Source organism: Lithobates pipiens, unplaced genomic scaffold (genome assembly GCF_037356315.1).
Source record: "Lithobates pipiens isolate NorthernLeopardFrog02 unplaced genomic scaffold, aLitPip1_a1.2 Scaffold_18, whole genome shotgun sequence".
Lineage (NCBI taxonomy): Eukaryota > Metazoa > Chordata > Amphibia > Anura > Ranidae > Lithobates > Lithobates pipiens.
In genome coordinates, this window is record NW_027507758.1 from 332528363 (window position 1) to 332541891 (window position 13529).

A 13529-nucleotide genomic window follows, 5' to 3' on the forward strand; every position below is an offset into this window, starting at 1 on the left:
ATGACGGGGCGCTATCCCCCCCCCCCCCGACACCAATGACGGGGCGCTATCCCCCCCCCCGACACCAATGACGGGGCGCTATCCCCCCCCCCCCGACACCAATGACGGGGCGCTATCCCCCCCCCCCGACACCAATGACGGGGCGCTATCCCCCCCCCCCGACACCAATGACGGGGCGCTATCCCCCCCCCCCCCCGACACCAATGACGGGGCGCTATCCCCCCCCCCCGACACCAATGACGGGGCGCTATTCCCCCCCACCAATGACGGGGCGCTATTCCCCCCCCCCCCCGACATCAATGACGGGGCGCTATTCCCCCCCCCCCCCCGACACCAATGACGGGGCGCTATTCCCCCCCCCCCCCCGACACCAATGACGGGGCGCTATTCCCCCCCCCCCCCCCGACACCAATGACGGGGCGCTATTCCCCCCCCCCCCCGACACCAATGACGGGGCGCTATTCCCCCCCCCCCCGACACCAATGACGGGGCGCTATTCCCCCCCCCCCCCGACACCAATGACGGGGCGCTATTCCCCCCCCCCCCCGACACCAATGACGGGGCGCTATTCCCCCCACCAATGACGGGGCGCTATTCCCCCCCACCAATGACGGGGCGCTATCCCCCCCCGACACCAATGACGGGGCGCTATTCCCCCCACCAATGACGGGGCGCTATTCCCCCCCCCCCCCGACATCAATGACGGGGCGCTATTCCCCCCCCCCCCCCCCGACACCAATGACGGGGCGCTATTCCCCCCCCCCCCCCGACACCAATGACGGGGCGCTATTCCCCCCCCCCCCGACACCAATGACGGGGCGCTATTTCCCCCCCCCCCCCGACACCAATGACGGGGCGCTATTCCCCCCCCCCCGACACCAATGACGGGGCGCTATTCCCCCCCCCCCCGACACCAATGACGGGGCGCTATTCCCCCCACCAATGACGGGGCGCTATTCCCCCCCACCAATGACGGGGCGCTATCCCCCCCCCCCCCCGACACCAATGACGGGGCGCTATTCCCCCCCCCCCCGACACCAATGACGGGGCGCTATTCCCCCCCCCCCCGACACCAATGACGGGGCGCTATTCCCCCCCCCCCCGACACCAATGACGGGGCGCTATTCCCCCCCCCCCGACACCAATGACGGGGCGCTATTCCCCCCCCCCCCCCGACACCAATGACGGGGCGCTATTCCCCCCCCCCCCCCCCCGACACCAATGACGGGGCGCTATTCCCCCCCCCCCCGACACCAATGACGGGGCGCTATTCCCCCCCCCCCCGACACCAATGACGGGGCGCTATTCCCCCCCCCCCCCGACACCAATGACGGGGCGCTATTCCCCCCCCCCGACACCAATGACGGGCGCTATCCCCCCCCCCGACACCAATGACGGGGCGCTATCCCCCCCCCCCCCCCGACACCAATGACGGGGCGCTATTCCCCCCCCCCCCCCCGACACCAATGACGGGGCGCTATTCCCCTCCCCCCCCCGACACCAATGACGGGGCGCTATTCCCCCCCCCCCCGACACCAATGACGGGGCGCTATTCCCCCCCCCCCGACACCAATGACGGGGCGCTATTTCCCCCCCCCCCCGACACCAATGACGGGGCGCTATTTCCCCCCCCCCCCGACACCAATGACGGGGCGCTATTCCCCCGCCCCCGACACCAATGACGGGGCGCTATTCCCCCCCCCGACACCAATGACGGGGCGCTATTCCCCCCCCCCGACACCAAATGACGGGGCGCTATTTTCCCCCCCCCGACACCAATGACGGGGCGCTATTTCCCCCCCTCCGACACCAATGACGGGGCGCTATTTCCCCCCCCCCCCCCCGACACCAATGACGGGGCGCTATTCATTTTTTTTCAACTAACAGACAGGCGGAAGGTGCGGACCAACTAATCGATGATAATGAAAATCGTTGTCAACGATTTTCATTATCGATTAATTGTTGTAGCCCTACTTATCTTACGCTTCCCACATTGCTTTTAATCTTTTTATGTCACATCTGTTTTACTTTAAGATGTCAATAAAAGTTTTAGATAATTTTTGACCTGCACCATTGGCATTCTTACAAAAATGATGCCCCGTTTCCACAAATATTGGTCCACTTACACCAATTCTCAGTAAGATTGAATTCCCTCTGGGTTTACATTGCTAAAGATGCCTATATTGGGGGAAATCTATACACTCCCCAAATAGGTAATCGGGTTAACTTCTCACTCAGAGCCTGACGCTTTTGAGAAAAACTAAAAATATTTTGGCCACAATTTATACTGCTACATATCTTTGTTAAACAAAAAACCCAAATTAGTGGATATTATTTGGTCTTTGTGAAAGTTAGAGAGTCTACAAGCTGTGGTGCGAATCATACAAAAATTGATCACACCTGATGTATGATGGCCTATCTCATTTTTTGCAACACTAACAAACCAGGAAAGTACAAAATAACCCCCAAATGACCCCTTTTTTTGAAAGCAGACATTACAAGGTATTTAGTAAGAGGCATGGTGAGGTTTTTGAGGTTGTATTTTTTTTCCCACAACATTGTCATTGTAATAGGTTATTTCTCTCACATGGCACGTGTATACCACAAATGATGCCCCAAAATACATTCTGCTACTCCTCCTGAGTATTATGATACCACATGTTTGAGACTTTCTCACAGCCGTGCCACTTAAAGAGGCCCAACATGCAGGGAGTGCCATCAGGTGTTCTAGAAGCATAAATGACACATCTAAATTGTTGACTACTATTACACTTTTGAAGGCCCCGGAGCACCAGGACAATGATGTGACACTGATGGCACGCGACACTGACAGATACTGTGAGCACTGTGTTGTAGTTAGTTTTCACTCACTCCGCAGCACAGGTCGCTCTCCCTCCTCACACGCGGTCTCTGTGTGAGGAGGGAGAACCAGCAATGAGAGATTGTCTCATATGTGATCATCCCTCATTGCACACTCCAATCGAGTGCTAAATGGCCGCTATGATTGGCCATTTAGCACAATCTGTGACTGGCCATGTCCCTTGGACACAGCAAACACAGATTTCCCCCGATGCGCAGGGAGGAAGTAAACAGGAGGACGTCCAGGGACACCCTCCCGGCAATTGAGTGCCGCGATGTAGCCGTCTTTCGGCTATAGCATGGACACCTAGTGGTTAAAAAGCACCATCCACTACAACACTACAGGCAAGCAGTTCTAAAACAAAGAGGCACAGCATGCCTTTGTAATGTGAGCATTATGTATATCTATGCAGATCAAATGACAGTTGTATTTTTATGTTCTATAAACTTAAAAACAGAACAAAATAAAAATACACATGGGGAGGAAAGATACTGACTCACCCAGTTTAACTAAAAAGCACAATATTCTTACCTGTTGTATCAGCCGATGACTTTGTAAAGATCAATTCACCTGTCCAATTATCATCACTGCTGTACTTCAAAGCATCTTCAGTTTTCTTAAGTTTTTTAACTCTATCCAGAATCGATGCAATTTTCAGCTTCCTCTCGCTTATATCTTCATCAACCATTTTGTGATCAATTCTAGACTGGACAATGACGACACGTTACCAAAAATTTCTAATCAAAAACGTTACACCTTTTACAGCTGTGCATAAAGCCGGAGGGGTTATAACTGAATCACTCTCCAATTGCATTAAAATAAAAACACATGGCCAGTAATAGCCGACAGCAAATATCACCAGCCTTCGTGACTGAACAACCAGTTTCATTCAATCCACTTCCTCTGAGCCCAAGCGGTCATGAACATATACTATGGCGGTATGTCACCACAGCAGCTTGGGCTTACCGTACTACTGCAACTAATTGGCTTCCACCACCAGAGGAGAAAAAAGGAAGGAAAGATCAATGATATGTAGGTTTCTATTTGTCTCTTAAATTATTTATATCGATTGGTCTGCATAAAGGTCATAACATCTACAAACTATAGTATAGATATTCAAATTTGTTTGTCTTTTTTTTAACTAGTAATGGCTACGATCAGCGACTTACAGGGGTACTGTGATAGTGCAGCGGTCAATCTGACACTGGCTGGTGCTCCCAAGGGGGGGTGAGACACAACTTACTGCCACTGACCTCCCAGGGACACTAAAGTCTAGTACACACCAGTAGGTTTTTTTTGTTCAATCAAGCAGGGCTGGACACCAAAAAAAAAACCTGACAGATCAGGGAGGAGCCACTGTACTAACAATCCAATGTTAGTACGGCAATCTTCCCTGCTGTGCTAATGTGTTCTGACAGGGGGTCAGCACTCTCAGCCATTGGCTGAGAGCATTAATCGGAAGCCAATCTGCAGACCGTTTTTGGTCATGCCCATTTGACAAGCTGGCCAAACTACCTGCTTCTGTCGGACTGACTCCAATACTTACAGGCCGAATATGGCCGGTTTCTATTGAACCAGCCAATGCTGCCCGACATTTGGACCGTGTGTACTAGGCTTAAAGCGGAGTTCCCCCCCAAAAGTTTACCTTCCACTCATTGTACTCCTCCTCCACTCCAGTGCCATATTTGGCACCGTTCAGGGGGAGGGGGTCTTTCACAGGTATGCTGTCCCCACTTCTGGGAGCCTCAGCTGCAGATATTGATGTCACCGTTCGGCTCCCTCCTCCTACCCCAGCCACTGGGCCAGTAGGAGAGAGGAGCAGCACATGCGCAGTAGGGTTCCTGTCGTAAAGCTGTATGGCTACACTGCTGGATTCACTTATTCACAATGAAGGTGGCATGCACCGGACAGCTGATGGAAACATCAGCCGTGGTGCCAACATAGCTGGACTCCAGGACAGGTTAATGTCCTATTAAAAGTCAGCATCTGCATGTGCAGCTGCTGACTTAATTTTTGCAGTGGCGGGCGGACTTCCGCTTTAATACTGTGATCGGTGCTAATAACATACACTGTCTCTGTACTGTTTCTGGCTGGAAAAGGGTTAACATTTAGGAGGCAATCAAAAGTTTAACTGTGTGCCTAACAATGTTTATTGTGTGCAGTATGTGCAGTTTTGATTAAGCAAGGTGTTGGTTTTTACTCCCTGCTTTGGATGGGAAAAAAAAAAAATGGCACATCACCTCTGTGTGTAGAAAACCCTGTTGTTTACCTTCTACCAATTGCTCAGCGGGTTCCAACCATAATTCATTGGCTGGGACCCGCTGATCGGCTTGTGCTGTAGCAAATGGCAGCACAGCCAGAGCAGCAGATGCACGCCCTCTACCCAAAAGAGCCAGATCGTATACGAGATCTGGTGCAGTGGCGCAGCTCTGCCACAGTATATCTGCGGTTGGCGGTCACCAAGTGGGTATGCAGGTGCTGTCTGAGTTACCGTTCACATGCATACAGTGCACAGCACAACATAACCCTATAGATTGCTAGGACCCAGGCGGCTGCAATAGATTACATTTGCATGGCACACATGTAAACATTAGCGCACAGGATAATATGCTCCGTAGGCAGGTCCTGGGATGCAGAAAGTGTGGACCCACACAATACAGTGCTGCTGTCTTCACAGACAAATCAATGACAGAGGATTGTACACCCATGGGCGTGAGGCCTTATATGAATCCACCCCACAGGGACAGACAGCTAAAAACAGACAGAGGTGCTGTGTGTGTGTGTGTGTGTGTGTGTGTGTGTGTGTGTGTGTGTGTGTGTGTGTGTGTGTGTGTGTGTGTGTGTACACACACACATTTATGTGTTTCAGATTGAGGTGTCATGTACAGTATATGTGCCGGTAGCCATAGACATGGAGCCTTGATAACGTAGACAGAAGCTGTGTGAGAGGAGAGCCTAAATGTCTTCCCACCCCTAATACAAGAATAACAGAGGCCGGAGTCCTACTACACCCCCTTTGTGTATGTAGAGCTGAACTGTCCTGTAACGTCAATAATGACAGTTCCCTTGCCCCCTGTTCCGGGATCTCCCCGGCTTCATCACACACCTGACGATCCCGGCCGCCGCTCCTGCTCTCTTCCCGCCAGGCGCCTCCGGTAACGAACTCCGGTAAAAACTTCCCACCCCAACCCCGTACAACACGAGAAGCTGCAAGTTTGAAATGTGCACATCCGCGATACCGAGTCCTGATTGGCTCTTGAAGAAAGGCGGAAAAGGAATTGCCTGGAAGTCTCCTGATTCATCCGCCGCCATTTTACTACTGGGCAACGCGATTATTTTTATTTTTTTGTAATCATCCGCTTGTTATTATTCCTTCAATAACGAATTATATATATAAAAAAAACACACTTATCTCAGCATTATGTGTTGTAAAACACAGAGAGGGATTACTGAATTTCTGGATATGTTGACATTGTTATGGAAATATTTGTGTACAGATCTTCTCTGAAAGTAAAACCCATGTACAGGGAACAGTTTAAGAATTACATTTACAAATTTATGTTCCCTCCAGGCACTCTACAATTTTTGTTGGATTCAAAACATCTTCTGAGGTAGAAGCTGCTGTATGCTATAGATCAAGTTTTCATAAAGAAGCAAAAACAGAAATGTCTTCTTCAGCAGCCCCCATGGGTTGGAATTGGCTTCTGCTTCTCCTTTCACTTTCATAGCTCCCAACTAAGGATGAGCTCAGGCGTGTTCACACGCTCTACGTGCAGAGCCCGCCAGGAAGTCAGGGACAGTTGGGAGTAGGGATGAGCTCCGGCGTGTTCGCATGGTCTATGTGCAGAGCCTGCCAGGAAGTCGGCACAGCATTGCACTAATCACAGGCATTTAGACATTGCCCCGATGCGCGGCGGCAGAGATCGGAAAATGTCTCACTGCCTGTGATTAGCGCAATGCTGTGCCGACTTCCTGGCGGGCTCTGCACATAGACCATGCGAACACGCCGGAGCTCATCCCTACTCCCAACTGTCCCTGATTTTGTGGGACTGTCCCTGATTGTCCCTCTGTTCCTCTTCCCCCCTCATTTTGGTCTAATCTATATAGTTGTATATAAAATGCACTTTTTATCTTTCAGAAAGTGTTTCCCAGTGCTAAACCTTTCATCCAAATTCTAAATTGCTGCATTTGTAAATTTTAAAAGCCAATATAAAGGAATATTAATTGTAAAAAAAAAAGCCCTTGCGGATTTAATGTACCTTTATTTTGTTGGTTAATTCCCCTTTAAGGGTGTGTGGCAGGGGGCGTGTCCTATGCCTACATACGTTTGCTATTAGTTGTCCCTCATTCCCCTCTCAAAATGCTGGGAGGTATGCATTTTACAGGTTGACAGGATTAAATTACAGTCTATGGAGTTAAGTTACACGTAGGGTTGCCACTAGATCCTTGCGACCTGTGCGCTACACACTCCCAACCTCTGCACTTTCTGTGCAATACACCCCTTACTCCTGCTTTCTGAGCATTACACACTCCTGGTCTCTGCTCTCCCAAACCTCTTCTCTCTGTGAGTTATGCACTCCTGACCCCTGTACTCTGTGAGTTATGCAATCCTGACTCCTGTATTCTGTCAGTTATGCACTCCTGAACTCTGTGAGTTATGCAATCCTGACTCCTGTATTCTGTCAGTTATGCACTCCTGAACTCTGTGAGTTATGCAATCCTGACTCCTGTATTCTGTCAGTTATGCACTCCTGTACTCTGTGAGTTATGCACACCTGTATTCTGTGAGTTATGCACTCCTGACCCCTGTACTCTGTGAGTTATGCACACCTGTATTCTGTGAGTTATGCACTCCTGACTCCTGTATTCTCTCAGTTATGCACTCCTGTACTCTGTGAGTTATGCACTTCTGTATTCTGTGAGTTATGCACTCCTGACTCCTGTATTCTGTCAGTTATGCACTCCTGTACTCTGTGAGTTATGTACTCCTGTATTCTGTGAGTTATGCACTCCTGTACTCTGTGTTATGCACTCCTGTATTCTGTGAGTTATGCACTCCTGACCCCTGTATTCTGTGAGTTATGCAATCCTGACTCCTGTATTCTGTCAGTTGTGCACTCCTGTACTCTGAGTTATGCACTCCTGTACTCTGTGAGTTATGCACGCCTGTATTCTATGAGTTATGCACTCCTGTACTCTGTATTATGCACTTCTGTATTCTGTGAGTTATACACTCATATACTCTGTGAATTATGCACTCCTGTACTCTGTGAGTTATGCACTCCTGGCCCCTGTACTCTGTGAGTTATGCAATTCTGACTCCTGTATTCTGTCAGTTATGCACTCCTGTACTCTGTGAGCTATGCACTCCTGACCGCTGTATTCTGTGAGTTATGCACTCCTGTACTCTGGGAGTTATGCACTCCTGTATTCTGTGAGTTATGCACTCCTGTACTCTTTGTTATGCACTCCTGTATTCTGTGAGTTATGCACGCCTGTATTCTGTGAGTTATGCACTCCTGTATTCTGTGAGTTATGCACGCCTGTATTCTGTGAGTTATGCACTCCTGTATTCTGTGAGTTATGCACTCCTGTATTCTGTGAGTTATGCACTCCTGTACTCTGTGAGTTATGCACTCCTGACCCCTGTATTCTGTGAGTTATGCACTCCTGTACTCTGTGTTATGCACTTATGTATTCTGTGAGTTATGCACTCCTGTACTCTGTATGTTATGCACTCCTGACCCCTGTACTCTGTGAGTTATGCACTCCTGTATTCTGTCAGTTATGCACTCCTGTATTCCGGGTTATGCACTCCTGTACTCTGTGAGCTATGCACGCCTGTATTCTGTGAGTTATGCACTCCTATACTCTGTATTATGCACTCCTGTATTCTGTGAGTTATGCACTCCTGTACTCTGTGAGTTATGCACTCCTGTACTGTGTGAGTTATGCACTTCTGTACTCTGTGAGTTATGCACTCCTGACCCCTGTATTCTGTGAGTTATGCACTCCTGTACTCTGTGAGTTATGCACTCCTGTACTCTGTGAGTTATGCACTCCTGTACTGTGTGAGTTATGCACTCCTGTACTCTGTGAGTTATGCACTCCTGACCCCTGTATTCTGTGAGTTATGCACTCCTGTACTCTGTGAGTTATGCACTCCTGTATTCTGTGAGTTATGCAGTCCTGTACTCTGTGTTATGCACTCCTGTATTCTGTGAGTTATGCAATCCTGACTCCTGTATTCTGTCAGTTATGCACTCCTGTACTCTGTGAGTTATGCACTCCTGTACTCTGTGAGTTATGCAGGCCTGTATTCTGTGAGTTATGCACTCCTGTACTCTGTGAGTTATGCATTCCTGTACTCTGTGAGTTATGCACTCCTGTACTGTGTGAGTTATGCACTCCTGTATTCTGTGAGTTATGCACTCCTGTACTCTGTGAGTTATGCACCCCTGACTCCTATATTCTATGAGTTACGCACTCCTGACTCCTGTATTCTGAGTTACGCACTCCTGACCCATGTATTCTGTGAGTTATGCAATCCTGAGCCCTGCACTCAGTGCATTACACACTTCTGACCTCTTCACTATGTGAGTTATGCACGCCTGACCCCTCTTCTTTGTAATTTTTGCACTCCTAAGTCAGGGCAAACTAAAATCAAGTTTTATTTAACCAAAGCTTTTCAAGCAGCTCTCACTGTGCAGTTTGGTCACACCCAACGTTAGGCAGAGCGCACAACATAATTAGCCCCTCTCTGCTCCCTGTCATTTATTTTACCAGACAAAGATGACAACCCTAGTTACAGGGCTCATGTGAAAAGTAGAGAAGAACATCTTAGCCCTCATGTTTTAATAAAAAAAGTATTGTTGGGTTACCAGGCAGCATGTAGCAGCTCCTGCACCATTAGCCCCTGTTCACACTGGTGCAACTTGTCATGCCAAGGCGCACTCTATTGTAGTCAATGGTTCTGTTCAAATCGGTGTGATGTCGACTTTGCGGTGATGCCATACCGATTTGAAAAAGTAGTTCCTGCACTACTTTTGGCGATTTCAGGTGTAACTTAAATAGACATCAAGTGAAGTCGCACTATTTAAAAGCCGCATTCAGTGTGAACCTAGACTCAAGAAGATAGTTGGCATAGATGCCTACTGTCCCTGATTTCCTGCACCTAGGCTCTCTGTCCGGAAGATTCTGTGTTCCGGACTACAGCCCGAGATCAGAGAATCACCCTAAGCCCTTGTACACACGGTCGGAGAATCTGTTGGAATGAGTCTTATCGGACCGTGTCGTCAGATAATCCGACTGTGTGTGGTATGCATCGGACTGATTCCGTCCGAATCTCAGTCCGACCCAATTTTCCAACATGTTGGAAATATTTCCCGACCAACTGGGCTGGATGGACCTAATCCGATCATGTGTAGAGCATTTTGATCGGACCAAGTGCCACGCATGCTCAGATCAAATTCCATATCAAAGCTATTGGCTACTAGCCTGAATGTCGTAACGAAATTACGTCATCACGTTCTGAAATATCGGATTTTTCGACAACTTGGCCCGACCGTGTGTATGCAACAGTTTCGGACACAATCCGTCGGACTAAATCCAACGGGCAAAATCCGACGGATTTGGTTGGCAAAATCTCCGACCGTGTGTACGTGGGCTAAGGGCTCTTTCACACAAATTGGGGATTGCTTCAATCAGCAAGGGATGGGTGAGCAGATTGTCTCCCTGCTGAATTGGAGCTGAAAGGGACAGACATCATATTTTTTTACATCCATGCCTGTTGAGTATGCATATAGCTGACATGGGCATCCTGATGTAAACGGAATCCAGCGACGTTTACATCAGGCTACCCCGGTCCCTCACATTTAGGTCCAGAAAAACTGAAAAGCTTGCAGTCCATTTATTCTTTTTTTTTTTTTCCATAACTGGGTAGACTCAGTAAAACTGACAGGTAGACCTGATCAGAAAGCCAGTGTGAAAAGGCCCTTATTTGAGTTCCTGAGCATACAGTACCCATTGTAGCCAGGCGCTCATTGGCTAGAGGAGTGCTCAGGTTCTCCGCTTCCCCCTTCTCACTACTGTGTGCAAAGCGGCATGGCTGTGGGCTGTGTCTGCTTGCCCACTCCTCCTCCTGGTAGCCGCAGTGATACACAGGGGAGAAGAAAAAGGAGTGCAGCTCAAACAAACTGCAACTGCCCCAATCTATAACTGGCCTTAATACCAAGGAGCACATGGAAGAGCGATGCATGGCAAACAAAAAAAAAATTAAAATTCCCAGTTCAACTTACTAGCCAGCCTGCAACATACTGAATTGTCCTGGCCAATAGTTCATGTTAAAAACAAGGGTTTAATTAGCACACATTTGCAAATGCATGCATAAGCTGCAAAGGCCACAACAAGGCACCCCAGTATTATCTGCAGTCCTAGCTCTATACATTAGAGTACAGCTGCCCTTTCTCCTCTCCCCCTAAATGACGCCACAGCTGCAGGGGATGCTGAGAACTGCAGTGTGGGAGATGATTTGGGGCTACAAACTACAGGAGCTACAAGTATGCCTTGAGAAGGGATTAAAGCAGTGGAAGTATCCCAGACTTTGAGCTAGAGGTCTGGGCAGAGTAGTAATGGGACCCAGTGTGTGCAGACCCTTGGCTGGTAGAGTCTGTGCTTAGCATCAGGAAGACTGAGCCCGTGTACAGAGCAGAGTACAATGATTGAGCCACTGAAGGGTCTTTTGGTTGTGCAGGACCAGAGCAGTGCAGATCCATGAGTGGAATGCCTACACTTAAGTGCTGGGACTGTGCCTTCGGATGATCAGAGTCCCTCCAAGCAAATCCAGATATGAGCTGATCATTGGCTAGCAGGACCGTTGTCGCTGTATTGTTGGAACTGGTGAAAGGGCATTGCTGCCACTATTCTACCACGACTAGCAGAGACTGAGCATATAAAGACTGGCCATTTAACTAGTAGCCCTACCAACTTCATGCTGTACCTGTACGTATGTGCACCACAGAAAGGACTGGGTCCCAACATTAACTGGCAGAAGAGTTGGGCCAAAGGACTTTCCTCTCAGATAGCTGTTCTATAAGAATTTTTCTTGTCGTTCAGAGTTAAATGTATCTCTATAAGGAGGTCTGGGTCTTAATGTAGCAATTCGTACAGAGTGCACTCTAAGCAGTATTGCATACTGGTCACAGGAAAGTTATTGCAGTGTTGATCACCATAGTCGTTATTGTTATTTATGCCCTTTTGTGTTGTTGATTTATAGATTATCAGGTATAGAACTCCATTCTAACCTGCTATAACTTAGTGATTTTTGCAGAAACAAATATGCATTTATTATTTTTTTCTGCAGGACCCTGGAAAGCATTGCACCCATGATCAGAGGATCAGAGGAGCAATGTCTGTCTTCTGCAGACAAGTCCAACAGCTTTCAGCCTGAACCCCAAAACGGGTTGCCTGTTTGAAAGTTGCAGGGCTTACGAATGAACTACAAGGGGAGTCCCGCAGCCATGATGTTTTTGAATTGTGACAGCAGGGGCAGGGAGAAAATCCCCAGTCTACTATCCTACTAAGGGGCGGATTAAGGGGAGAGGTGGCAGTAGCTGGAACAAGTTACATGTTCCACTGTAAATACAGATGTAACATGAAAATTGTTCCAAAAGGTGAACTTATCTTTTAAGTGATACTCTTTATTGGCTAATGTAAAGCAGAACTTTGAGTAAAACATTTTTTTTCTGGGATATGGGTTCAGTAACATTACCTACCTCTAATGAAATATATCCTGCTTCCTGCTGCTTGCTCCTTAGTGCAGAAATGTTCTCTTTAGTGATGACAGGTCTTCTTCACAGTGCCGATGTTTTGGCTCTCCAGAGTTAACCTTCTCAGGCTCTAACATTGCAGTACATTGAAGAAGTCCCTACAACTGGCTAGCTCTATCTGTCCTTTCCTCAATTCAGAAAAGTCCTTATATTTTTTTCCCAGAATGCAACATGTTCTGTGAATAGGGGAGAGGTGGATGAATGATAGGATCCCTTCCTTCATTCACAGATCATGGTGTCACTAAAAGGAAAAATGCTGCTGTGACATTGGGAGGATAAAAATGCTGCTGTGACAGTGGGAGGATAAAAATGCTGCTGTGACAGTGGTGTTAGTGCGAGGATGACTCCTTTGGCATCTTTGTCAGTGGGAAGGAGGGGAGCTCTTAGTTTGGGGGGAAGGGGTTCTCAGTGGGGTGCATTGAACTAAGGGGTCCTGGTGGCTTTAGGGGAAGGGAGTTGAAGGGCTCTGAGTGAGTCAGGGTGGCTATGGAGCTTTGAAGGGAAAGGAGAGCTCTGGGGCTTGTTGTTCCCTCTACCCTCTGTGTACTTACAGGTAAACCTCCCTCTCAGTGTGGCTCCTGCCCAGGAATGAAAGCAACTTCCCTTTCCATATCTAGTCATAGTGATATGTCACCATTATTCATCTTTTAGGGGCACTGCAGGTGAGTAGTTATTGAATTTTTTATATGTTCTTACTGTATTATTTCAATATTCACACATGTCTACATTTAGATTTGTGGGTAAGTACTGTATATAAGATCACAAATGATGCGAACACATAGCATGTGCTTGGAAAAGGGATATAAATATATATCTCAATCACACATATATTTTTCTATACA

At 48.3% G+C, this 13529-nt stretch overlaps 1 protein-coding gene across 1 annotated transcript in view; it reads right to left on the minus strand.

Annotated features, from left to right (window-relative positions):
• The window catches only part of TTK (TTK protein kinase), a 91344-nt gene extending 85246 nt beyond the window's left edge, over nt 1-6098 (minus strand). Inside the window, exons 1-2 of the mRNA XM_077487336.1 lie at nt 5967-6098; nt 3392-3566 (exon numbers count right to left, since the gene is read on the minus strand). Coding sequence (XP_077343462.1) covers nt 3392-3548 — 157 coding nt within the window. The 5' untranslated portion in view covers nt 3549-3566; nt 5967-6098. The remainder of the gene's footprint in view (nt 1-3391; nt 3567-5966) is intronic.
• Nucleotides 6099-13529: the final 7431 nt, after the last annotated feature.